Source organism: Prionailurus viverrinus, chromosome D3 (genome assembly GCF_022837055.1).
Source record: "Prionailurus viverrinus isolate Anna chromosome D3, UM_Priviv_1.0, whole genome shotgun sequence".
NCBI lineage: Eukaryota > Metazoa > Chordata > Mammalia > Carnivora > Felidae > Prionailurus > Prionailurus viverrinus.
In genome coordinates this window covers 27,111,887-27,138,465 of record NC_062572.1, presented here as the reverse complement: position 1 = coordinate 27,138,465, position 26,579 = coordinate 27,111,887, and the positions used below count along the sequence as shown (strand labels likewise).

At 50.7% G+C, this 26,579-nt stretch overlaps 1 protein-coding gene across 1 annotated transcript in view; it reads left to right on the top strand.

Annotated features, from left to right (window-relative positions):
- SEZ6L (seizure related 6 homolog like) overlaps window positions 1–26,579 on the top strand; it is a 182,559-nt gene that overhangs the window by 130,548 nt on the left and 25,432 nt on the right. Inside the window, exon 10 of the mRNA XM_047828293.1 lies at window positions 20,727–20,923. Within this exon, the coding sequence (XP_047684249.1) occupies window positions 20,727–20,923 (197 nt within the window). The remainder of the gene's footprint in view (window positions 1–20,726; window positions 20,924–26,579) is intronic.

Here is a 26,579-nt window from a genome sequence, read left to right as displayed (position 1 = left end):
AAAGTAAACATTAAACATAAAATAAAATGAAATAGGTAGGGGTTATGGAAAGAGTTCAAGGGAGGCCTGGAGTCTTCTTAGCTGAAGCTTCACATAGAAAACGCCATTCTAAAGCTGTCTCCTGTGGGAAGCCTTCTGTGGCTCCCTACTGCCCTCATGATAAATATGAAGGTGTAGTCCTGGCTTGGGAGCACCCCACCGCCAGAAGTTACTGGCAAAGCACCTCGATCTTCAGCCAGGAGAAGGAGAATCCAACTCCTGATAGCCTGGCTTCTCTTGCAGAAGGTCCCCCCAGCCCCGTACCCCCAGAAACTGACTGTGCTTCCCGCTTCTGCTGGGCTCAGCGGCCTTCTCCTCACGGTGTATCCCCAAGACGGGCGGTTTTGTGTCACCAAGAGTGGCCCACATCTCCCCTCGGTGTCACAGGCCTGAATGAGGAAACAGGAAACCGGGAGCCCTTCCCTTCACTCCCTCTAGGCATCAAACATTCAATTAACCTTCAGCTTGACACTAGATGGGGTTTTGTTTCCACTGCAAAGCGCACAGTGGGGCAGCCGATCCAGGGACCTGAGCACTTAAAGCAGAAATGGTTCGTCAAAGCCAGGCCACCGCTGGCATTAGCATCAGGAAGGGACCCCTCGCCGGGGGCAGACTTTCTGTCTCCCGGTCAGCCTGGTGGCCCCAGATATCACTGTTAGCCGGGAGAGAGGAGCCCCGTTTTCCTCCTCCGTGCCCTGACAGGGCATCCCGAGCAACCCTGGACCCATCACCAAGCCTCTCTGGGCCTCACATTCCTTCTCTGCAAGCTGATGGGTTGCCTCGAGTCAAGAGAAGAACGATTCAAACTCCTGCAGGACAGGCGCGTAATTTCTGTTACCGGGGAGTGGGGTCAGTGTGGGACAATAAGGAGGGGGAGGGTCTGTGATGAAGGGGATATAGTACGTCCCCACCTAAAATCATTTAAATTCTATTTTGTAGATTAACGGCCCTTCCCCACTCCCACCTCCCCCCCCAAAAAAAACAGTATCTGCTGGCCAGATCCAGATTTGAGGGGCCCACCAGTTTGTAAGCCTTGGTCTCCATAGTTCTTTCTCATTGCGGTGATTCTCATCATGGAGCCTTCCTGTTTGTGAGTTTCTTTACAGACGTAAATTCGCGTCCTCCCTAGAGTAATCCTATGGGGACAAGACAACTATGCTGTTTAATTCCTATTCCTTGCTTTCTGACCTGTTCAAGTTGGGTGTCTAAAAGGCCTCCTGAATGAAGGAGTTTAACCCCAAAGTTAAACTCCTGATCTGATTCCCCTTCCCCAAACCTGTTTCACCCCATCTTCCCATCTCGGGAAGGAATCATCCATTCTACCATAAGCTGCTAAGGTCAAAAGGACTGGAAATTTTTCTAGACGAGTAGAATGGGTGCCTGTCGAACGTCTGGCTTTCTTGGCAGCAGGGTGGGGAGAAACACCCTGATTTATGGCATTTGCCAGTTTCCTGGGTGTAACTACTCCCACCATGGCCAATTTCAAGCTGGTTACACACTTGCCAATTTCCTCCGTGTAACTACTCCCACCATGGCCGTTCCAAGCTACCAAGACAATGCCAGCAGGCTCGCCAGATGCCCGGATGCTTAACGACGGACTCACGCGGGCCAGTACGAGCTGCCGCTCCAGCATGCGCACTGTGAGTCGGATTCTTCTTTCCCTGTCACACCTTGTACCTGAGTCCCCGGTACATCCTGCTGATTCTACTCGAGAATCAGAATATGCCCAGAGTTCAAGCACCTGTGACACACCCCCCACCACCACCATGGTCCATGTTCTCATGCCAGGATGATTCCAGAGGCATCCTCACTGGTCTCCCTGCTCCCGCTTTTGTCCCCTTTGGGGCTATTTGTAACCCGCTACCTTGAGTGATCCTGTTAAAACCTAAGGCAGGTCCCATCACGCTCTGCTCAAAAGTCTACAGTAGCTTTACATTTTATCTAGAATAAAAGCCAAGTCCTTACAAAACAACCCATGTGATCCAGCCCTGGCCACGTCTCCTGCTTCATTTCTTCATTTGGCCACACTGGCTTCCTTGTTCTGCAAACTTACCCCAGGGCCTTTGCACTATCTCTTCTCCCCCATACCCTCCCCAGGATGCTCTGCCCTGAATAGCCTGCATAGCTCACGCCCTAGCTTCTTATAGGCCTCTGTTCACAAATCACCTCCTCTGAGATGTCCCCCAACACCTTGATCATCTCTGTCATTCTTGACACTCTTACCTTGCTTCACTTTTCTACGTGGGTGGCACTTAGAGCCACCAACACACCACACATTGTCATATTTGTTGAAGTGTTTCATCCCCTCCATCTAGAATGTCACATCCGTGGGAATAGAGGGATTTTTGTTTCTGTTTGATTCCCTGCTGTAACCCCAGTATGTAGATCAATGCCTGGCCCCATAGTAGGTGCTTAATAAATAAGAGTCAATGGAATAAAGACAACTTCTCATGGTCATCCAGCCATGAAGTTTCAGAGCCAGACTTTTAGCCCCAAATTCATGTCCAACTGCCTCTTATGTACAAGAAGGGAGGAAAGTTCAGAACAATATGGAAAGACCATAGAGATATGGCCTCCCTTTGTCAAGAAACCCATATTTATTACGTGACCGGCAATGCTAAGAAATAAAAGTTTGGCTAAAAATGATCACATAAGCATCCGACTCTTGGTTTCAGCTCAGGTCACGATCTCCGGTGTCATGAGTTGGAACCCCGCGTCGGGCTCTGTGCTGACAAGGCAGAGCCTGCTTGGGATTCTCTCCCTACCCCTCTATCTGCCCCTCCCCCACTGGGTGCTGTCACTGTCTCTCTCTCTCTCTCTCTCAAAAAAAAAAAAAAAAAGAATAAATAAACTTTGGAAAATTATCGTGTAAAAAACAGGGTAAGACCCCCAAGAGAAGGTTATACAGAGTTAGAGTGTCAAAGGATTTGCCATCAGAGACTTAGAAGCAGAATCTAGAGTGAGGACCCCAACCCAGTGATGGCCAGTTCCGTCGGTAGAGTTTGAGGCCCGAGCCAGGTGGGGGTGGGGGTGGGGGTGGGGAGGCCATACCGTCCTTCTGCGTAATCCGATGCGGAGGTGAGGGTGATGGTGAGACCACAGGGCGGCCTCCGTGCCCCCACAGAGCACAACGGCCAGCATGGTCCCAGAGCCTTAGGACTTGAGGTGCCATCAAAATCAATCCGATCCGGTTTCATGGACGTGAGGGCCCGCTGTGAACGGGGCATTGAGGCTCGGCCCCGGCAGAGAGCAAGAACGGGGCAGCCCTGCCCCGGAGGAGCCCACACCGGGAGCTGACACGGCACAGACAGGAGAAAACTCCAGGGGCCCCCCCGAGGCGCGGGGTCGGGAGGGTGAGGCTGGTCCAGAGAAAGCAGCCTCTCCCTCGGGAAACAGCGACGTCTGGAGGCGGTTCTGGCCGTGCCGTTCGCGTGGGGGGAGGGGTGCTGCTGGCGTCCGGCGGGGAGGGGTCACGGATACTGCCCGACACCCCGTGGTGCACGGGACAGACCCCTCCACAAGGAAGTAGTGGACCCAAAGCGTCAGTAGGACCGACTCAGGGACACCCTCGCCAAGACGGGCAAAGATGGGGGTGGGGAACCATGTCTGAGACCAAAGGAACAGCATGCGCTAAGGTCCAGAAGCAGGAGAGCACGCCTCTCTCCCCATCGGGGCTCGAATATCCAACATAGGCTGAACGCTGCGTGCATCCAGGGCTGTCACATCGCAGGCACCTTCACAGCAAGCACGTGCACCGGGTTCCATCATCGCCTCCATTTGACAGATGGGGACGCTGAGGTTCGGACAGGGGAAGGGCGACCGTGGCCACACAGCGGGGACCCGAGTGGAATGCACTCCGCTTGCCGTGTCTCCAGAGTCTGGGGGCCTCCCCCGCACCCGCACTTGAAAGGAGCCGGAGGAAGCCCTGTGAATCTGGAGCTCAGTGACGCAGGAGGGGCGGCAGTGGAATCAGGCAGAGCCTTGAAGGCCGCTTTAGGGAGTCTGCGCTCTCGCCGCGACCGGGCGGCAGGGGAAGGGTTTCAGCCGGTACCGGGATTAACGCGGTGCACAGGGGAGCCGAGTCCTCCGGTCAGCAGCCTCGGGCTCTCCCCGCGGACTCTGGCGCGCGTCTGGCAGTGTGGCATCTGGGCCTGGCGCCTCCTTCCTCCCACAGAGGGAGTGAAAATAGCATCTCACCCGCGAGGGTTACGTGAGGCCCGAGAGCTGCTGGGTTTAATTTATCTTGCTTGGTTTCCGCTGACAGTTTTAGTAAACCAATTTGGGTTTGATAGTAAAAATAATTCTGTCCTCAGGGCCCCTCACGCCGCCTAAGCGTTGGAAATTGTTATTTATCGCCTCGGTGAGGGGGAGGGCGTTTGCACTGTTGACTGAGCGGGGTAGGTGGCCCGTAGTAGGTGCTGGGCAACGTTTGCTGAGTCACGAGGACGCAAACCGCGCGACGCAGGCGAGAGGGGGCGTTGTTCCCTGTCACCCACTGGGCGGGTCTGTGGATGCGGCGGGCGTTGGGAGATCGGCTCTGATGAGTCACCGTCTCTGAAGGACCTACTATGTGCCCGAACCCGAACTGCATGCTTCACACCCCTGAGCGATAGAGAGCATGCGCGTTATTATGCAGAGATAATAATTGCATAAATTAGAGCCATGGTGGGGAGAGATAATTACAGAGGGGAAATTATCTACATTAGAGATAATGTATGCACAGCGTGTCGCGTGGGGTCTGGCTCGTAGCTGGCACTTCATCAACAGACACTATGATTACCAGGACTCCTTAGAAGATATTATTGTCACCATGTCCCGGATTTGCAAATGACAGAGAGCCTGTTAAGTGGCTTTCTCAGGTCACACAGCCAACAAAGGACTGAGCCGACGTTCGCACACACACACCGTAGCCTCCGCGTTTATGGGCTTGAACAAGCTTTGGGGGGACCAACCGTATGTCTCTGTGATGCTCCGGGGAGGCTCCCAGACCTCCAGAATCTCCAAAGCTCAGGAAGGGAAGGAGTGTCGTAAATAGACAACCTGGCGACATGCAGGCTAAGGGCCGTGGCCGGAGGGGTGAGGGTGGGGAGGTTAGCAGGATGCTGTGTGAGCTCTGTGCAGAAGGAGTGAGATGCAAGCAGGATCCTGAAGAGTGTCAATTGGCCAAGCTGGAATGGGGGACGGGCACCCCAGGAGGGGTCCTTGTGAGCAGGGGGGGCTCAAGCAGTGAAAGCAGGGACCGTTAGACAGCAAACGGATGCCCCGAATTGCAGTGTTAATTAGAACCATCCGTCTTGCATTATTGGTGTTAGAGACGGGAAGGACGGTGTGTTATCTTAAAACGAGTCAGGAACCCCCAGGCTAAACCCCCTTCATACCCCAAATGCCTATTCCCAAACCCATCATGTACCTCTCAGCTCCGTCAGCTTACCTAAAACACAACGCAACACGAGCCCTTTAAAACATTAAGGATTTCTGAAATCAATCTCTCTCTCTCTCTGTCTGTCCCTCTCACCCTCTCCCTCCCCCTCTCCGTAAAGCATAGAAAGGAGAACTAAAAAACTAAGGAATTATTGGTGAAGGCATCATAGAATGGAAGAGCTGGGAGGGGCCCAGAGAGGGGAAGTAATTTGCCTAGCATCACACAGCAAGTCAGAGTTAGGACCAGAAAAACAGCCTAAACTGTAGATGCTGAGCACAGAGGTCACAATCTTGAAAACGCCGCATGATAGGGAGACACAAAAGCTTCCAGAGTCAAAAAGAGCTACGTTTAGGGGCGCCTGGGTGGCTCAGTGGGTTGAATGGCCGACTCTTGATTTCGGTTCAGGTTCACGAACCCAGGGTCATGGGATCAAGCCCTGAGTCAGGCTCCGTGCTGAACGTGGAGACAGCTTAAGATTCTCTCTTTCTTCCTCTGCCCCTCTCCCCCATTTGCACGCTCGCTCTCTCGCTCTCTCTCTCTCACTCTCTAAAAAAATAAAATAAAAATAAAAAGAGCTACGTTTAAATCCTGGCCCTGCCACCCCAGTAGCTCAGTGGCCTCGGGCAGGCCTCACAATGGGATACTTTGTTCACTTTATCCCCAGTGCCTGGCACAAAGCAAACGCTCAATAAATATCTGTTGAATAAAAGAGAGAGGTGGTAAGTGTGTGAGTTGATTAAATAACATGTGTATTCTTAGTAAAGTTTCTCACATAGAGTAAGCAAGTAACCACAGGTGACACCATTTTCACCCCTTACTAAGTGCCAGATTTTATGCTAAATACCTGACATGCCTTATTTCATTGATGGTGACACCATCATAAAGGATGTCTTACGTTCACTGAGCACTTGCTGTTTGCCAGTCGCTGAGTGCTTTCCCCAAACTACATCATGTAAGCCTTACCAGGAAACCTATGTGATGTCACAGTGGCACTCCCCTTTTACAGATGGGGAAACTGAGGCTGAGGGAGATGAAGTCACTTGAGGACACAGCTGGGGAGGGGCCGAGTCAGGACTCGAACCCAGGCCTCCTGGGCCAAGGCCAATGTTATAACCACACCATAAGTAGTCGTGAGGTGCTCCGCAAGGGAGAATTCCCTGACCCCATCTTACAGAGGAAGAAATTCAGGCTCAGAGAGATGTCTCCCCTCCCCGCCCCTCTCCGTTTCGTGGCATCTTTTGCAAATGTACACATACCTCTGGAAGGAAACAATTTCAGCCAGGCTCCGGCTTGCCTTCTCTGACTCTGCTCTGGAGCCCAGCCCCAAATCCCTCCCTGTTTATGGGGCCTCAACACAGCTCTCTAACCAGGAAATAAAAGGACCTAATAACAAAGCCCAGTAACCATATGATTGATAGCCGTGGAATATTTCTCTTCAGCTACTGCCAACCTGTTCTGTGCTAAGTTAATTCCAGGCCCTAAAAATTAAGTACCTTGTCCAGAGGCACTACAGTTCTTTAAACAGGGATATAGCTGCTTTGGGCTGTAAGAATTCAGTTTGAGGTCCAGGCAACAAGGAAGAGCCAACAGTCAAGGGCAGCATTGATGCCAGGAGCACAGATTTCCAGCAGAAATCATGGGAGGAATGGCCACAGTAGAAATAAAAACCTTCCAATCCATTAGTGGAGGGAGATGGGATTTCCCCAGAGCCGAAAGTTGTAAGGAATCCAAGAAATCACGGCAAAATTCCGGGAGCCCGAATCCCATCCTGTTGTGGATGAAGAAACTGGGGGCCCAGAGACGGGAAGAGACTGTCTCAAGATTACTCTGTCAGCTCCTGCTGCATAACAAATGAGCCCAAACTCAGCAGCATAAAACAGCAAGCTTGTATCATTTCTTTTGAGTCTGCCGGTCGGCAAGGCAGTTCTTCTGGTCTCCGCCGGCTCACATGTGCCCCTCTGGGCAGCTATGTGTTGGGTAGGTAGCTCTGCAGATTGTGACTGGTCTTTTTTAGGCGGGGGGGGGGGGGGGGGGTGGCCTTCAGACAGTCTGGGCTGGCCTGGCCCAGGATGGCTCTTCTGCCCCGCCTGTCTCTCCTCCTCCAACAGCTAGCTCGAGCTTCTTCCCATGGTGACTCGCCAGGGTTCCAGGACGATGAGAAGAAGCATCCAAGGCCTCTTGAGCCTACACTAGAAATTGGCACAGCGGCATCATCTTCCGTGTCCCGTAACAAGCCACAGAGCAGGGCCGGCCCACATTCAAAGGGTGGAGACCCAGACTCCTCCTGATGGCAGGTGCTCCAAAGCCTCCCTGCAAGGATCGCGGACGCAGAGAGGGGCAGAGCTTTGAAATCATGTTTGCGCTCAAGCTACCTCAGCCAGGGAAGAGTGAGGGTCAGAAGCCGGGTCTCCCGGTTCCCCACTTTACCAAAGGAATCCGAGGCTCAGAGAGGTGAAGAACTTGCCTACGATCCCACAGCTAGGAAGTGGAGGAGACGAGATTTGTGCTTAGCACTTGGTCCCTGGAATTGTGAAGGCTCAGGGAACGTTTCCTTCTCCACACAATGCCTCCAACACGCGGGAGAGAGCAAAAGGCCTTGGCTTGTGCTGGCAAGTCTCGGGTTCAGGTCCCAGCTCATCCACCTATGGGCTGTGCGATCTTGGATGAGTCACTTCACTTTCCAGAATATCAATTTCCTCTCTTTAAAATGAGGAGAATAATGTGCCCACTTCGTAGAGTCTGAGAGAATGAAACATTAGGCAAGGACCTGGTACATTACACACACTCAGTAATTTAATTGGCAGCTGTGAGCTGTGATGATGATGCTGTTGTTAATTCCTTCTCTGGCATGTGCACACACTGAGCTCCATTTTACACACACATGCACGCACGTACGCACGCACTCACAAGGGTTGATTGCCCCCGAGCTTGACGTTTGGCACGACAGCTAGGAATCAGGAGGGTTCCTGCAGAAGTGCTACCCAGGCATCCACCTGACGGATTACTCCCCCTCCTGCAACGTGCAAGGGGCTGTCGTGGCCAGTGGTAACAGGACAGCACGAGCTCCAGGGTAAATCTTCCACCGGCACTTGCCCCTTTCCTGCTCCTCAGCCCCTCCACACTCTTCCCATCCTTGGTGATCAAGCAAGAGCAGCTGTGGGAAGGGACCCACCTCCTGCCTTGAGCTGGGACGTCACCTGGCTTGTGCACACCTTGGAGCTCGAGCCCTTCGGATGCGATTAGATTTGACATCCTAGGGAGACGCGGCTGCTTGTTTCATGAATCCCTGACATGCAGTGGCTTCACTCACTTACTACTCAGGGGTGTTTCCTGAGGGACCGCCGTGTGGCTGGCATCGCATCAGACTCCCCCGGATCAAGCCCTGACTGCGAGCCAGACTCTCTGTGTGCCTAGTACCTCTGTCAATTTACCTAATCCTCAGAGCAACCAAGGAGTCCACACGATGACGTCCCCCATGTCACAGATGGAGACACAGATGCTCAGAGGGGCCCGGTGGCTCACCAGCTGGACGTAGGGGTGCCAGGGTTCGGACCTGGCCATGTGACACTGAGCTCGTGGCCCGCACCGCCTCCCAGCCCTGCTCTGCGCAGTGGCACCGACGTGATCCTGACAGCAGCCAGACTCCCTTGAGAGTTCTGGGCAGCCCAGCGGCTGGGCAGGGCTGCGGTCCAGGCAGTGCATGCTGGCTAGAGGCCCTGTCTGTGCTCCTCTGACGGCCATGACCTGGGGAAGCCCCGGGGCGCCTGCCTGGTGCCTCCCAGGAGAGCTCAGGGTGAGCCCTCGAGGTTCTGAACGGGTCATTTTTTCCTGGGGGACACTTCCCGGGCAGAGCCCACGCTGCCAACCCAGCACTGGGCTTACAGGCAGTGTTTTGGCGACTCAGATGAACCACACCAAGGCTTTACAAGTGATGCCTTCAATGTGTGTGTCAGGATGGGGATTCGGAATGACAGGGACACATCCAGCAGCTGTCAGCTCCTGCTGGGGACAGCTCTGAAACATCTTCCTCCAGCCATGCAGAGCCCAGGGCCCCCTCCTGCGCGTGTGTGTGTGCACGTGTGTGCAGATGGCCACCCTACATGCATACACATCTCTCTCTCTCACACACACACACACACATATACCCCATATACACACACCCTGTACACACACACACACATATACACATTGCCACACACCCCCCCACAAATCCCAATCTACCCTCAATCATGCTCTCTCAAGGTCAACTTTTTCACCCTGACTTAGGGGTCCTAATGAAAGAGGCCGGAGAGCCCCTGAATTTTATGAATTTGGAGAAGCTCCTCCCCAGAAAGAGGAAGAGGTGTGGGCATCTCCACACAGGGAAGTGATGGAAAGGCCACAGGTCTGTGCGTGGTCACTCTTGGGTCCCAGAAACCCAGGCTTCACCAACCTATGTCTGAATCCTGGTATTCCCACGGTGATGCCTTCACTGCCGCTGAGTCAGGAAGTGGGGAAAATGTGGGGTCCGACCCTCTGAATAGGAGGAAAGCCTGAAGCCCAAGGAAATCATGGCCGTTGCTAATTCATTGTTTTATGGTTCATGGATTTGGGGATTGTCATCTGGGGAAACTGAGGCCCGGGCTGGGCAAGAGACTTGTCCATAGCCCCAGAGCAGGGAAGTGGCCAAGGGGGTGGCCCCCTGTGCGATCTCATGACACCGGGTTTTGTTGCCACACCCCCTTACCACACTCCCCTCCTGCATTTACAGGCTATGTCATTCATCATAAATGTTTTTTAAGACAAAAGATGCTCTTTTAATTGAATTCCTGGCCCTAACTACCTTCTTTACAGCCATCCACAATATTATCCCTATTTTACAGGTGAGGACACTGAGGCTCAGAGAGGTTATGCCACTTTCTCAGGGTCACCCAGCTAGAAATCAGTACCTCTAGGATTTGAACCAGAACCCATTCTCTTACCACTGCCTCTCAAGACGGAGCAAACTCACAGGATGGTTGAGGACTGACTTTTTCAGAGACAAACCAAGCCAGGAGCTACTGGGTTTTTCCCCGGTCCACAATGCTGGCTGTGAAATGTCTTGACATTGACCTTGACCAAGCTCTGCCCGCCACATTCTGAGATGGCTCAGTCCAGGGATGTGGAAATCAGAAGCAGCTCGGCCCATGGGTGGCCCCAGAGGACAGGCATGTGTAACCCAGGAGTCTCTTTCTTCCCATTCTCTTTGGGTATGAGAGGGCAATTGGTGGAGAGGGGAACAGGGGGAGAAACCAGAGAAAGGAGGAAAGGCAGTGGAGAACAGAGACTGGGTGTCATCCCCTCTGAAACCACAGCACAGAGTAGCGCCTTTGGGTCCTGGTACAGCCTCATGGGGAGTTCGGAGGGACACTGACCCCGGGGGCCCACCCCTTGACATGTTGAGGGTCTCATTGGTCTGGGGTGCAGCCTAAGCATCATCGAGAGTGTTTAAATCTCCCCAGAGCTTTTCACGTGCAGCGGCGACTGAGACCCAGCAGCAGAGGGCTGGTTCCTGAGCCTGACATTGACAAGCACCTGGTGAATATCTCGGGGAGAGAGGGAATAAGGAAAGGAAGCACAAACAAGGAAATTAGAAAACCACTCATTTTTATGCACTCCGGTGTCCTTTTAGGGGGCCAGAAAGATTGGTTTTCTGTGTCCTCCCTGGAGCTGACATGGTTTCTTGTCCCGTCTGCCATTTTATCAAATTTAATTGAAACCGAATGAGCACTGGGCCAAAGGGACCTTCAGCAATTCCACGGTGCTGAGGGGTGTTTAGCGGTGGCCGTGTGGCATCATGAAGGCACACGGAGGCCTTGGGACCTGGGCCTTCCTGGACTCGGTTTCCTCCTCTATAAAATGGGATTCATGACATCGCTCTGTGGTGGAGGGGGTCCCATGAGAAACAGACACAAGAGAACTCTGGAGAGGTCTTTTAAGAGAAATTTGAACGCGCCTAAAACTGCATTTATGGGCTTTGGGTCCCTCTTTTTTCTCCCTTATTTAAATCCTATACTTTATTTCCTCACCATCTCTACTGTCCCACGGAGGTCCTGCCTCAATTGCAACATAGTGTTTTCTTAAAGTCATGCAAACCCTCTAAGCCTCAGTTTGCCCATCTGGAAAATGGAGGAAAATTCACCATAATTCATGTAAACGACATTTGTCTCACCTGTGCCAAGCCCTGTGCTGGGCCCCAGGGACACTGGGGAGAGGTGGGTACGGTTCAGGGAAACTTAGCCAGCCCAGTGTGGGAGATGAGAGAGGTTCTGCCTTCCAACCACACGGATTTGGAGGCTGGGTGCCCCATACAACCAGCTCTTTGAGCCTCCTTGCGCTTCTTCACCACCGGGTGCCTCAGTTTGCCCCCTCTGTGATATGGGTGAGGATAGTAGTTCTTCCAGGGTTCGTCCGAGGATAAGATGTGTGAGGTGCTCAGAAGAGCTCCGGGCATCAGGAGCCTTATGGAAACCTTGACTGGTTATCATATCGCTGTCAGTGCAGGATGGGGTCGGGAGCACAGAGGGATGTTGAGGAATTAGATGTTGTCGAGCGGAGAGGTGAGGGGAGGCCTTCCAAATAAAGGGACCAGCATGGGCTAAGGCAGGTCTAGGAGCATCAAAGGGTCTGGTGTACAAAGATGTTTGAGACAGCAGAAGTGAGCTGTGAGCCCGACCGTGGATCCCCTGGGAGTCCAGGAAGGCTGAAAACCTGGACATTCTTGTGTGCGTTTAATGTCGCTTCTTCCACAGACCCGTTCTATTAACCAGCTACTTCTTATCTCCCCCCGCCCCACCTTAAACTGCATATAAATTGGCTTGCTTTTTCACTTGGCTTACCCTAAGCAAAATAATGTCCATGAAATTAGAAGTTTGATGCGCAGACCGTATATTTATATATATATTTTTCAAATCCACATTTAAATAAATACATAACCATTAGACATTTTCAACTACGTTTGTCTAGCTCAAATCATCCTGCGACCGCCACCAGGGAAAGCCTTTTAAAATCTTTAAAAAAAAAAAAATTCTAAGCGAGGGGTCAGCCGTTTGTTTAAAAAGGAATAAAGGAAAGCAAGGTGGCTTGCTCATCATTGCTTTCTACAACCTCTGTGGAATATTAATGGCGGCAGCTCAACAGTTATAAAGCTCACCTACCACCTTCCCCCCACATCCGGGCCCCTGATTGGCTGAGGCAAGAATGGGCACCTGCTGCAGGGGAATGGGAATCGCGACCATGCTTAGGCGCACACCGCCCTCTGCTGGCCGAGAGAATTACCGCTCCAGAGAAAGGTTTGCCCATCTGTGTCAGAACCAAACTCGTATTCCTCGCCGAAACCTCTCTGGCTCTCCAGACCCTAATGAAAGCAATAATGGGGGTCCCTTGAGCTGTTTTTATCCTTTCTGAAGAGGTAATACAGCCACATGATTCAAAATCCAAAAGTACAAGAATCTACTGTGGAAACAGCAAACAACCCCCTCCTCTGAGCCTCTCCCCAGAGGCCATCACGGTAATTGGTTTCTTATGCGTCCTCCCCAGACTCTTTCTTTCTTAAAGATTTCTTTTTTTCATTTTTTTGACATTTATTCATTTTTTTTGAGAGACAGAGAGACAGAGTGTGAGCAGGGGAGGGGCAGATAGAGAGGGAGACACAGAATCCGAAGCAGGCTCCAGGCTCTGAGCTGTTAGCACAGAGCCTGACGCGAGACTTGAACCCACGAACTGAGATCATGACCCAAACTGAAGTCAGACACTTAACCGACTGAGCCTACCGAGGTGCCCCAAGATTTTATTTTATTTTATTTTATTTTATTTATTTATTTTTGGGACAGAGAGAGACAGAGCATGAACGGGGGAGGGACAGAGAGAGAGGGAGACACAGAATCGGAAACAGGCTCCAGGCTCTGAGCCATCAGCCCAGAGCCTGACGCGGGGCTCGAACTCACAGACCGCGAGATCATGACCTGGCTGAAGTCGGACGCTTAACCGCCTGCACCACCCAGGCGCCCCAAGATTTTATTTTTAAGTAATCTCTACACCCAACGTGGGGCTTGAACTCACGACCCAAGATCAAGAGACACATGCTCCACCGACTGAGCCAGCCAGGTGCCCAGTGTCTTTTTAAATATGCCCCCCCCAAAAAAAACCTTAACAGAAATCTCCTATCTACCAAAATGAAGCCCCCCAGACTAAGTAACCAGTTTAATGCTGGTTTATTACATACCCGATTATACACCATCAATAATGGCAACAAAATGAAGCAGATTTCATTGTTATCAAGAAATGAAAAATGCTTAGGAGATGGTCTTTTAAAACAAGGAGTTAGAGAGAAGAAATATTACCTTGGTAGGAAAAAAAAGATTGAAATGATGGGTCTAATCGAATGACCTTTAGCAATGATGTCATAAGGACATAGGGCTCAGGAGGATGCCAGGGGCAGTGCGATGGGGCTTTTCCTCATCCTGCAGATTTTGTTTGTAATGTTCTATTCACAAATTTCCTGATGCCAGACTGAAGCTAGTCACACTTTTTGGAGACACGTATATGTGGCTTTCATGGGACATCGTATAACATATGGTTCACATCTCGGGCTTTGGCATCCAACAGACCTAGGTTAGGGTCCCGGGTCTGACTCTTACGTGAGCCTCAGTTTCCTCATCTGTTAAAACAGGGATGATCCTAGGTGTTAGCGTGTGGAGTTCTTGTTTGAGTGCTTGAGCGTTGTTTGAAAGCTAAATGAGGGTCTTGGGAGATCCTTACTCAGATATCTGGCCCATGAGGTAGCCCAAAAGGTAGTTTTGTTGGCTGAGTAGAGACTGGAACTGGAAAGGTGAAAAGGGATGCCAAAGTGGGGGCACTGGATAGCGTGCCCCCAGATGGCTGCTCCGACCCCGTAAGGGGCTACAGGATGTGCCTGGAGCAGGGTCAAGGTGGAGAGGAGAGGAAGCTACAACCCAGCAGGTCACTGCCACGGGCTGGCTTTGGAGTGTCTCATCGGGCAGTGCAGTGGTGTTGTGGTGCAGGGTTTGATTCTGGCAACCAGCATATCAAAGAAGAATGGGGGGTGTCGGCAACTTCTACAGCTCAGCGGCACTGGGTACCTTCACACTGTCGTGCAACCAACCCCTGTGTCTAATTTTAAAGCACTTTTCATCCTCCCCAAACGGACCGTGTACCTGTTCATCCAGCCGTCTCCATTTGTCCCCAACCCTTCCTCCCAGCCTCCTTTCCTCCCTTCCTGCCTTCCTCCCTTCCTCCCTTCCTCCCAGCAGCTTGACCCCCAAGCTGCTTTCTGTGTGTACAGCTTTACCTATTCTGGGTATTTCTTATCAAAGGCGTCATACGCTGTGTGGCCTCTTGAGACTGGATTCTTTGACTCTGCAGAAAGTCTTCAAGGTTCATCCATGATGGAGCATGCGTCCATGCTTTATTCCTACTTATGGCTGGATGGCATTCCATTGTAGGGATACACTGCGTTTTGCTTCTCCATTCATCCGTTCAGTGAAGGGACCAGATTTATGTTTCAGAAGGATTCATCTGGCTGCCGAGGAGAGAGACTGGGGCCAGGCAAGGAGGTGCTTCCCTACGGTCCAACTGAAGGGGGATGGAGAAAAACTAAAGACAGGGGCAGAAGGAGACACAGGAGCGGGGGTCTCCTGGTTGGAACTCCACGAAAGCCTGGCCCTTTGGCCCCATAGAGGGACTGGAGGAGACAGGGGCTGTCCCTGTGGCATCCTCCCTGCAGAGGACCTGCCTACACCCAATTCCAGTCCCCTCAAACCCACCTGCCTGCCAGCATCTATCCATCCCATGTCTGTTCTGGAGTCAAACTGACATCCTGATTTTTCAGCACCTCCCTGGATTGTTATCTGGCCAATGTCTCACTGGAGTCCTCGGTGGAAGGCCCCTGCTGTGCCCCATGGCCAGTCTCTTGGCTGTTAATTCTGCATTTTTGTCTCAGTTACTGAGGACAGTCCAGCGGTGAGGACCTTGGATGCCCTCCGTGTATTAAATATAGCCGGACGGGCAAGCGAAACGCAGGCTTGTCTTCTGAGGTGGGCGGGGGAGAAATTCCTGGCATTTGCATATCGAACCAGCCTATGAAGAAGGTGGATCCAGAAGGATAAGGCAGAGAGTAACCTTACTCTTTCAGTGCCCCATCATTCATGTTCTGTTTTCTTTTGTTTTGTTTTGTTTTTTTTGCACTTCTTGGGGGGAAAGCTTAGTTTTTACAGGTCTTCTGGTCATAACAAGTGTGGCTCAGTCTACTAACCATAAAGCCCTAAACATCATTCATTTTCAAACTCCCCGCGCCCTCCACAGGGCTCCTTAGGCTGGGAATTCTGCAGTAGGGAGGGCCTGGGGGAACTGCTTCCTACTCCCAAAAAAGCCTGATCGGACAGCACGGTCACATCACGGAAGATACAGAATGCTGGGCTTTTTCTCTGTCGTGGAGAACTTGATGGGGGCAACGTCTCTTGAGTCTGGCTGCTCTTGGCTTTCCCTTCGGATGGATCCCATCCCCCTTTCAGGATGGGGGACACTTTTAAGGAGACCCACAGTGGCTTCTATCTTCAGGGTCCACATCTGGACCCAGGAAATATGATTCCTCTCCCTACATCATTAGTGATGGGAAGCTCACTCCCAATGCCTCCTTTCCCCTCTTGTCTCTCTCTGCCCCCAAGGCAGGCAGGCAGCTCCAGTCTGACTGAGAGTCCTTACTCTCCTCTTGATGAGCATCAAATGCAGTCACTGGTCCCCAAGCGTCAAAGGCACCTGCCAAGCCACCAAGTGTCCTTGAAGCCCTCCTCACCAGGCTTAAGGTAAAGATGAAACACTTTCTCCCCTCCCCTAGTCCCCCCTCCCGAGTGACACTCGCTGAGTAGGTCCTTCTTGCAAGCCTCTTTAGCAGCCCAATAAATGCTTCGCCTTCTATAAGCTAGAGAGGGGGAAGGGTGCAGATCAGAAGGGATGCATTGATGGCAGTAGCAGGTGCCATGGATACCCTGTCTCAGTCCTACAGCACTTGCCACGGTGTACCTACCGTAGCTTCCTACTGCAAGCCCCTCATGGGCAGGCCAGAAGTGCTGGGGGTTGGTACACTTAAGAGCAACCCTCAGCCAATGAGGGATCAGGGTTGGAGGATGAATTCCCAGTTCCCTCTCCCCTGAGGTATGTTCTACACCATTGTTGACTGTTCCTGCGGGACTGAGCCCAGGGCCCACAGTGGAACTCCCCCATCGATGACTATATATTAGCTCCTCTGCTTCCTCCCGCCTCACCACCTCACCAGTGCTGCCTGGGGTGGCCTCCCAGACCAGCCTGACTCCAGGAGACATTCGTCTTTGCTCAGCTCTGCTTCCGGAGGACCTAGTTTCAGTCAATAGCGCTTTCAAAAGTAGGAATACTCGGAACCTATTTGCTTATTCTTAGCTCAGGGGACTTCTGCTGGAATCCCAGGACAATAGAAGTTGCAGTTAATAGACTGTTGCACACTGTTTACAGCATGCGTTCACATAAGTCAGTGTTTCTCTGCCTTAGCGCTGTTGACATTTTGAACCAAATGATTCTGTGTTGTGGAAGGCTGTCTTGTGCAGTGTAGGATGTTTAACGGTATCCCTGTCATTGACTCCCCAGTGACACCCCCTAGTTGGGACAACCAGGTCTCTAAACATTGCTAACCATCTCCTGGGGAACAAAACTACCCCTAGTTGAAAACCACTGATGGAAGTCATCTGGTGTAAACAGCAATCTAAAGAGAGCATGATCATGATCATGGTGACAATGATGGTGGTGATGATAATGGCAATGGTGGTGATGATGATGGTGGTAATGATGGTGATGATGGTGATGGTGGTGGTGATGATGGTGGTGGTGATGGTGGTGATGGTGGTGATGATGATGGTGGTGATGATGATGGTGGTAAGGATGGTGATGATGGTGATGGTGGTGGTGATGATGGTGGTGGTGATGGTGGTGATGGTGGCGGTGGTGGTGATGGTGGTGATGATGATGGTGGTGATGATGATGGTGGTGATGATGATGGTGGTAAGGATGGTGATGATGGTGATGGTGGTGGTGATGATGATGATGATGGTGATGATGGTGGTGATGATGATGATGGTGGTGATGATGATGATGGTGGTGATGATGATGGTGGTGGTGATGATGATGGTGGTGGTGATGGTGGTGGTGATGATGGTGATGATGATGGTGGTGATGATGATGATGATGACGGTGATGATGATGATGGTGGTGGTGATGCTGGTGGTGATGATGATGGTGGTGATGATAATGGCAATGGTAATGGTGATGGTGGTGGTGATGATGGTGGTGATGGTGGTGATGATGGTGGTGATGATGATGATGATGATGGTGATGATGGTGGTGATGATGATGATGATGGTGATGATGGTGGTGGTGATGATGATCATGGTGGTGATGCTGGTGGTGATGATGATGGTGGTGAGGGTGATGGTGATGATGGTGGTGATGATAATGGCAATGGAGATGGTGATGGTGGTGGTGATGATGGTGGTGAGGTTGATGGTGGTGATGATAATGGCAATGGTGGTGATGATGATGGTGGTAATGATGGTGATGATGGTGATGGTGGTGATGATGATGATGATGATGGTGGTGTTGATGATGGTGGTGGTGATCGTGGTGGTGATGATGATGGTGGTGGTGGTGATGGTGGTGGTGGTGGTGATGGTGGTGGTGATGATGATGGTGGTGGTGGTGATGGTGGTTGTGATGGTGGTGGTGATGATGGTAATGATGGTGGTGATGATGATGGTGGTGGTGATGGTGGTGGTGATGACGATGGTGGTGGTGGTGATGGTGATGATGGTGGTGGTGATGCTGGTGATGATGATGGTGATGATGATAATGGCAATGGTAATGGTGATGGTGGTGATGGTGGTGGTGAGGTTGATGGTGGTGGTGTTCATAATGACAGAACATTCAAATGACTTGACCAGACTTGCTCAGGTGCTGTCAGTGGATTTAGAATTTGATCCCACATTTTCAGCATGCCTTATCTCACTCCAAAAGCCCATGACATAGACCGGAAATATTAAGCCCAGTTCACAGACAAGGAACATCAGAAAAACCACATGCCCTCCGTGCAAGTATCAGAGCCAGGAATCAAACCAAAGCTTTCTGATTTCCAAGGCAGCGTGCTCTTTCCAGCGCACCACCGCTTCCTGCTTTACAAAGGACAAAGAGCGATGCTAGGATTTTCAAATGAAAGCTATTTGCATCCTTGGAGATGCTTCCACTGCATTTAGATCATTGAAATGAATGATAGAGTAAAGGCAAGTTACAGACTCTCTGGAACCCACTGTTACCAGCAGACCGGCTGTGAAGTCAGCTTTCGGAATAAATATCGGTGGTCTACACGTTTCACACCAGCCTAATCCAGCCCCTTTCATGAACGATTGATGTTTTCATGGTTCTTAGAGTTAAGAGGCTCTTCCCTATCACAGGTCAAGAGCTGACATCAACCTCACTATTTCTGCTCTAAGACAGACTTTCTGGCAGGCTCTTTCATACCATAGCATATATTGAGCACCTATGATGTGTGCAAGAGAAGGCGGCAAGTCCAGAATTTCAGTACAATAGGGGTGGGAGGCTGGATAGCCTTAGCTGGAAACTGGCAGAGGGTATGAGTCTATGGCTCTGTCTTAAAGCCACACATGCAAAGCAAGTGGACAGCTTTTATCAGGAAAGTGGTGCCAAGGAAGCCGATGGAGGTTATGGGGACAGTTAGAACGTCCCTAAATCAGCCCTTGGGCAAGTTTGCCTGAGAAATGTGAGAGATGCCGGGGAATAAAATACACCCCCTGCCCTCTGTGAGCACCACTTCCACAGAGTTCCTTGTGTTTCTGTCGTTTTTGTTCCTTCTCCTGGAAGCACCATCATGGGTGGTTTCCACCCTCCTCCGCCCTCCCTGACCACCCCTGCCCATGGGCACTGGATGAAGCTGTCACAAGGGATGGCTATTGTCACTCCTGCTTGAGTTCCAGGAAGTTTGCTCAGGGCCACTTCCTGGAATGCAGCTCCTCAGGCAGTGTCTAGCTGCTTTCATCCCAAGCAAGATGACATCCAAACACATAAACTTGGCTCCTTAAGCCCTTCAGGGTCTGGATCCTACAGCCCTCCAGCCTTCTGTGTCTTTATAGCCCTCCAATCTTTCTTGAGCATCCACAGGAAGCATCACCTTTTCCAGGGAGGCCGCCATGATGCCCCCAGTCTCCTCTCTCTGCACGTGCGTTGATTGTAACTGCTACCACAAGACCTGGTTTCCTTCCTAGTCTAAATATATCACCCCTCTGTGGTTCTTGTGAGCACAGATTGGCATCTAGTAGGTGTTCAAAAATATTAGGGAGAGAGACACAAGAAGAGGGGAAAGATGTAAAAGGGAAGGGAAGAAGGAGAATAGAAGGGAAGAGGCATAAGTTAATAGCTGTCTCCAGCCAACACTGAATTATCTGGCATTCTTTCAATCAGAGATCAATTTTATCTGGCACACCTAACATAACACATGTTTCTCTGGCACATTGAAGTGCTTTCTGGATTATTAACTGTCCATTGCAGTCCTGATATTTAGTGTCAAGGTGCTTTCTTTCATTCAAGTCTTTGACAATGTGTCATCCTTTCCTGTTATGAATATTGACAGCAGGTTTGAGTACATTTCATGAATAAGGTGCCCCCATCCCACCCTCTGCCCCATCCCCTACACATAATAGATACCTGGCTTTGATTTTGAGGACTTTGCCACATGATGAATGGAAGGATCATTTCACCTGACATGAAAATGCAGGTTCTAATTAGCAAGCAGGCAGCTTGCTCTGCATCAAAGGATGAAAGGCCCGTGTCGCACCCCAGCATGTAGCCCAGTGCCCGGCACTTAGCGTCACCAGCATTGGAGGCAATTTTACCGACAATGCAGCATTCGACTGTGCAAAGACCTCCTTGCAGGAGAGACCATCTCCTGCGTGAGTCTTCAAAAGCCCAGTCCCTCCCCAAACCCAGGCACCATGTGTGCTCGTGGGAAGGATCAGCGTGCCCCGGTCACATCTGTGATCCATGCCTCCCTCCCCCCAGGTTCCTAGCCCGGCACCTGCTACCTAGGATGCCTCGGGAACATGTGTGTTGCCTGAAAAAATAAACCAAAGGCTTGTCGTACTCCCGTGATTGTGTTTAACGAGACCTCTCCTCTTCTCTCCGTCCCGCCCCCAAGCTTGAACCTGAGCAACAGCGACATCCTGACTATCTATGACGGCGATGAGGTCATGCCTCACATCTTGGGACAGTACCTTGGGAACAGCGGCCCCCAGAAGCTGTACTCGTCCACGCCAGACCTAACCATCCAGTTCCACTCAGACCCTGCCGGCCTCATCTTTGGGAAGGGCCAGGGATTCATCATGAACTACATAGGTAAGTGTCTCTTCCCGTCAATTTGTGTATGTGCGTGCGTGTGTGTGTGTGTGTGTGTGTGTGTTTAGATGATTTCTTCTAGATGAGTCTTTGTGGGGGTTTTGTGCTATATTGGCACAGTAAATGTATGTAGTTTTTAATCATTTGGACTCTCTGGTTGGAAGGACCAGGTTTTGAGTTTTAGTGCTGCTATCAGTGGCTGTGGGATCTTGGGCAAGTCGCTTGGCCTCTCTGAGCCTTTTTGTCATCTGTAAAATGGAAAAACTGATAGCTGCTCCAGAGGCTTCATACCAGGACTCAGTAGATAATGCCTCATGACTTTCAGAGTCACAGTGTTCCCCTGGTAGTCAGCTGGGATTTTATATCATCAGCAAACTCTCCTGTGTTTGTGACTTCTCAAAGCCCCATCTCCACCAGCTTGCCTGACCTGAAGCTTGGCTCTTCCTAAGGTCTCTTCTTCCCCTGCAGCCCCACTGAATGCAGAAGGCACTTGCCCTCCACCTCCAGTCCCGCAGGACATAAGAGAGGCAAGAGGAGTCTTCCTTGATCTTCAATGCGGCTTCCAAACCATTTCTGTCCCCTTCGTGTCCAAACAAACAAACAAAATCCAAAAAACACCTGCTGTGAATTTCAGGCTAAGTTCACGCTTGACCATCCGACACTGTCTTCTTACTGTTTCTTCCATCCACAGCCTTCCCTCCTCATCCCCCGCTTATGAACCCCCCTTCTTCATTGCTGGCAGTCACCCTTCTCTGCTCAACCTCTGAATGCTGGAGGGTCCCAACTCCGTCCTGAGTCCTGTCCTCTGTCTAGACTCACCCATGTGCCGTGTCGTCCAGTCCCATGGTTGCAAGCAATACTTCTCTGTGTTCCATTGGCCCCTAATTCATACCGCCAACCTTGACCTCTCCCGTGAACTATCTACTCAACTCCCTGCTAACTACCCTTCTGCATGTGTAACCAGCATCTCAGATTTAACATGACCCATACAGAACTCTTTCCATCCCTACCTCCACCCCTACCACCACCCAGGAGTTTCCGCTGCTGCTCCTGTCCCTCTGCCCATCCCAGGAGATGGAACCACAGCTGTCCCAGTGTCTCGCACACCTGAGGCTCACCCACAGGCTTCCTGAATCCCCACTCTTAGTGTTTCTCTGCACCTGATCTTCTTGGCAACAGCAGAGAACTTGGGAGACACCAGGGGGTACTCAAGACCTAACCTCTTTTGGCATCCAAGATGGTGGGTAGTTGTGCCCTGAGGATTTCAACGGGCAAGATGCAGCCAGCAATCGGAAAACTCACTTGTGTCACCTAGGAGCTAGGTGGACACCTCGATTTCCCATATGGAAACGGGGGATAAAACGAGCTCTCATTCTTCCAGTCTCCCCTCTACCATGCCCACCACCAAAGACCCTCTAGCTTGATCCAGATTCCGTGTCTTTGGTTCCCTCTTCCCCTTGGCTCGAAGATTTGCCCGTCCATCCTAATATAAAGCGTCTTCTGTGTACCACCTCTTGCCTCTAAAATACAAGCCCCTTCCTTGACCATTGGCTGCCTCAAAGAGCCGCATGCATGTGAAAACAAGTCCCTGGCTTTTTTGGTTTCTTCGTTTCTGGCTGGTAGACATTTCTCATCCCTTCCCGCTCTGCTACTCTCAGAGAGGCAGACACAAGTGTTGATCTTCTCTTTTATCTTTCTCTGGGGCCTTTTCTTCCCTTGATTGTACTGCTAAGTATTTTCAGAGTGTTACTGCTGCCACTTTCCAGGGGCTCTCCATTTTTTACTGGGGCGAGGGGGAAGCTGGGCATAGCAGAACAGCTCTTGCTGGCTATCTAGGCGAGGTGCCCTCCAGAGTCAGCTGCCTTTGGAAGGAGAGTTTCTGGTGGCTTGGCTTCAGTCTCTCTCCTTAGCCCTCTCTTCTCCTCCTGCCCACCCCTCCGCCTCCCAGTTGGAAGATGAGGTCATGGTTTTGCTCATTTGTCCCCTCTGGTGCCTGAGTCAGCCTTCCAAAACTGCATTCAGCCTGGTGGCGGAAATCTGACCCTGCGCAAGGCTGCTCAAGGTTAACCCGGAAGTCTGGCCAATGTTCACTTTGGCACTATCTTGAGGAGGAGGTGTTCCTATTTATTGAAGCTGAAACTTTAGATTTGCATGATGACTTGCACTTGGCAGGCACTCTTACATACATTATTTTATTTCATTATCTCCATTTTCCAGAGAGTTTGGTTCCCAAGAGTCTCTCCATATGAGCCAGGCGCTGCACTAGGCACCAGGACCCAAGGATGAATAGACAGCTCTCCCTGCCTTTCTTTCTCTGGCTGGTGAAAGTGGGGGAGGCGGTCCCGTTAACAATGTCAGGATCACATGCTGCCCCCGTGGGAGAGGCCAGTGGGGTTTTAGGGACACAGAGCCTGGCTAATGTGGGTAACACAAAAAGAGAACAGTTGTGTTCTTCTTTCTGTTAAAGAAACACACGCTCAATTTCACAGGGAAGGCAGGTGGGCTTCTGCATTTAATCCTCATGCTGTCAATTGCTTGTGACTATCTGTGTTGAAGATCATGTTGAAAATAACTCCAAGGAGGCCACGCCTGAAGTCAGTGGGAGAAGAATGACATGATCGCCCAATGCCGTCTGCTATGGCATGGGGGAGGTCGTTACTATCCTGGGTTTAACTAGGCATAGATGCAATTCTCATTGCACTGAAAGGTCACATGGAAGGGTCAGGGGTTTCCACGGTCATCTAGAGATTTCTGAAGCCCCTAGACTGATCTCTAGGCCAATACCCACCTCTGCAATGCGGCCAAGGCTAATCTGCTAAGACTGCTGGCAGAACCTTCTACAGAAACACACGGGGCTTACATGATTCTGATCTCCCATAATTCAGCTTTGCCCACACAGGAGCAAAGAACCGTTCTCCTCACTGTTTCTTGTGCTTTGCTGGTGTCTGTGGCCAAAGTGCATGGAGGCAAGGGAATAAAAAAGGAGAGATGGGTGAGTTTTTCAAAAAGATATTAGTCACTTGTGTGTTTATTCCTCCAATCCTAGGGCAATAAATACGCTCCATATTGTAGGTCAACTCCAATCAAATGACAGTAATTCCTGGGAGTCTGTGTTGAGGATTGGACGTCTTGGTCTGACTCAAAGAAAGAGATTGTGATGATCGATTAGTGATGTCTGCCATGAGCATAAGACTGGTTAATGGAGGCATGTACTCAGTGCATTTGAGTATTTTCGTTTGCCCAAAACTTGGACCATGATGCTGCTCTTGACCATGAGCCTAGGACCATGACTTCAGATCCTCATATTCCTAGTGCCTGGCATATAGTAAGTGCTCACAAAATCTTAGTCAAACAAATCAATAAAACCATACAAAATTCATCTTAGTGAGGTGCTGGGGTGGCTCAGTCGGTTAAGCATCTGACTCTTGATTTCCACTCAGGTCATGACCTCTTGGTTGTGGAATCGAACCCCACGTTGGGCTCCATGCTGAGCATGGAACCTGCTTAAGATTCTCTCTCTCACTCTCTCTCCCTCTGCCCTTCTGTCCCACTCCTGCGCTCTCTAAAATTAAAAAAAAAAATTTAACTCATCTTAGTGTCATATCATGCACATTATTTAGTTTTCACATTGCCTTAAATGATAGACAAGGTCATAATTCTTTTTTCAAGTTCATTTATTTTGAGTGTGAGAGAAAGAGAGAGACAGAGCGTGTATGCAAATGTGAGCAGGAGAGGGAGAGAGAAACAGGGAAAGAGAATCCCAAGCAGGATCCACTTAACCAACTGAGCCACCCAGGCACCCCCAGGGTCATAATTCTTGATCTCAACTCTATGATTGAGGACAGTGAGGTTCAGAGATGTTTATCAACATAACTGGAATCACACAGCTTCTAAAAGAAGGACAGACCCGAAGGGAGGTCCTCCAACTCCTAGGCCAACTTTCTCATTCTTAACAAAGTTAAGGGCCCATAAGGCTGGAACCTCCATCTGGGGTGCTGGGTAAATGTGCAAATTCTTGAATCAGGGTCTCCGGGGGTGGAGTCTAGTAAACAAAGAACAGGAAGGCTATGTGACTTAGCCAAGGCCAGCTAATTAGTGAACGTTGGGGCCAAGATCTGAGTCATGGCGGCTCCAACTTGATAATCAAGAATGTGAGCACTGCGAAGGAGACGGTGGGTCTCACAGGAGCATGTAGCCATGCTGACTCGGACTGAAAAGTCAGACAAGCAAACCTTTCTCCGCCTCCGAGCACTTGGCACAAGGCAAACCATATATCCAGTATCTGCCCCCATTTCTCCCCTTTCATCCATAGCTTGAACATTTGCAGCTGTGTCCTAAATCCCGGGCTTGGCTGATTTTTCAAAGGCCTAAATATAGAGGCTCCTGTTCCCCACGAAGCAACTCCAGGAGCCATTTCCCTCTCCCCTTCTTCTGGCAGACACCCGTGAGATCTCTGTTCCCCAAATAAAGTCATGATGAAATCCCAGGAAAAGCCATCGCTTTTTTCTCAGAATGACTTTCCTGCGGACGGCGAAGGTACACTCTGCTTTCCGCAAAAGCACATGAGAGCTGCGGATTCATTGCACAGCATCATTAGCTCGCTTCTCAAAAATCTGTGCAGTGGGCACTTGGAAGCAAGGTCAGGCTTTGGGTTGCTGGCTCAGTAACGAGGATTTGCCGAAGGAAAGCGGGATTATTCCAAGGGAAGACTCTATGGTAATGAGCTGGGGGTAGCATATTTTGGGAGTGCACTTAACGTTCGCTGATGGTTTGCAACATGATTGGAAGAATGCACCAATAATTATTTTTATTTCCACAGCTGAGTGTTTCTCTTAATCCAGATTGCAAAAATATATATCACAAATCCATCAGACCCATGTACTTACAGACCGTTTTAGGATGAGGCTGGGAGCGTCAGCTACCATTGCTGTGTAACAAATTATCCCCACCCCCTAAAATTAGCAGTACACGTTTATGATCTCACAGTTTCTGTGGGTCCGGAATTCAGGAGTTCGTGCTGGGTGGTCCTGACTTGGGATTTCTCATGGGTTTGTACTCACGGTGTCAGCTGGGGTTGCACTCATTTGAACGCTGGATTGGGGCTGGGAGCACCATTTCCAATATGGCTCACTCATGCGGTTAGCAAGTCAATGCCCATTGTTGGCAGGAAGCCTTAGATTCTCTCCAGATGGGTCTCTCCAGAGGGATGCCCCAGCATCCTCACAACGTGGCAGGTGCTTTCTCCAAAGAGCAAGAGGAGAGCCTCTCCACATCTTTGATGATCTAGGTGCCGGAGTCACACATTATCACTTCTACAATAGTCCATTGGCTGTGCATATCAGCCCTGTTCGGTGTTGTGGGGAGTACAGGAGAGTGTGAATCCCTGGAGGTGAGAATAATGGAGTGAGGGCAGGCATCATGGAAGGGAAGGACCTGAGACCCAGAGAGAAGTGGCTGCCCCCCAAATCACATTGCTAGTAAGTGTCAGAGCTAGGATTCTGTCTCGTTCTAAATCCTACACGGACTTTGTCAAACCAAAAGAATGCTTGATAGGGTCAGTGGCCTATGGGGAAAAGCTCATCGTAAAGATCCCGCTGGAGCAGAGTTTTTGCAATTTAAGGGATCTTTTTGAAGTGGGTTGCTTCTTTCTGGAGAC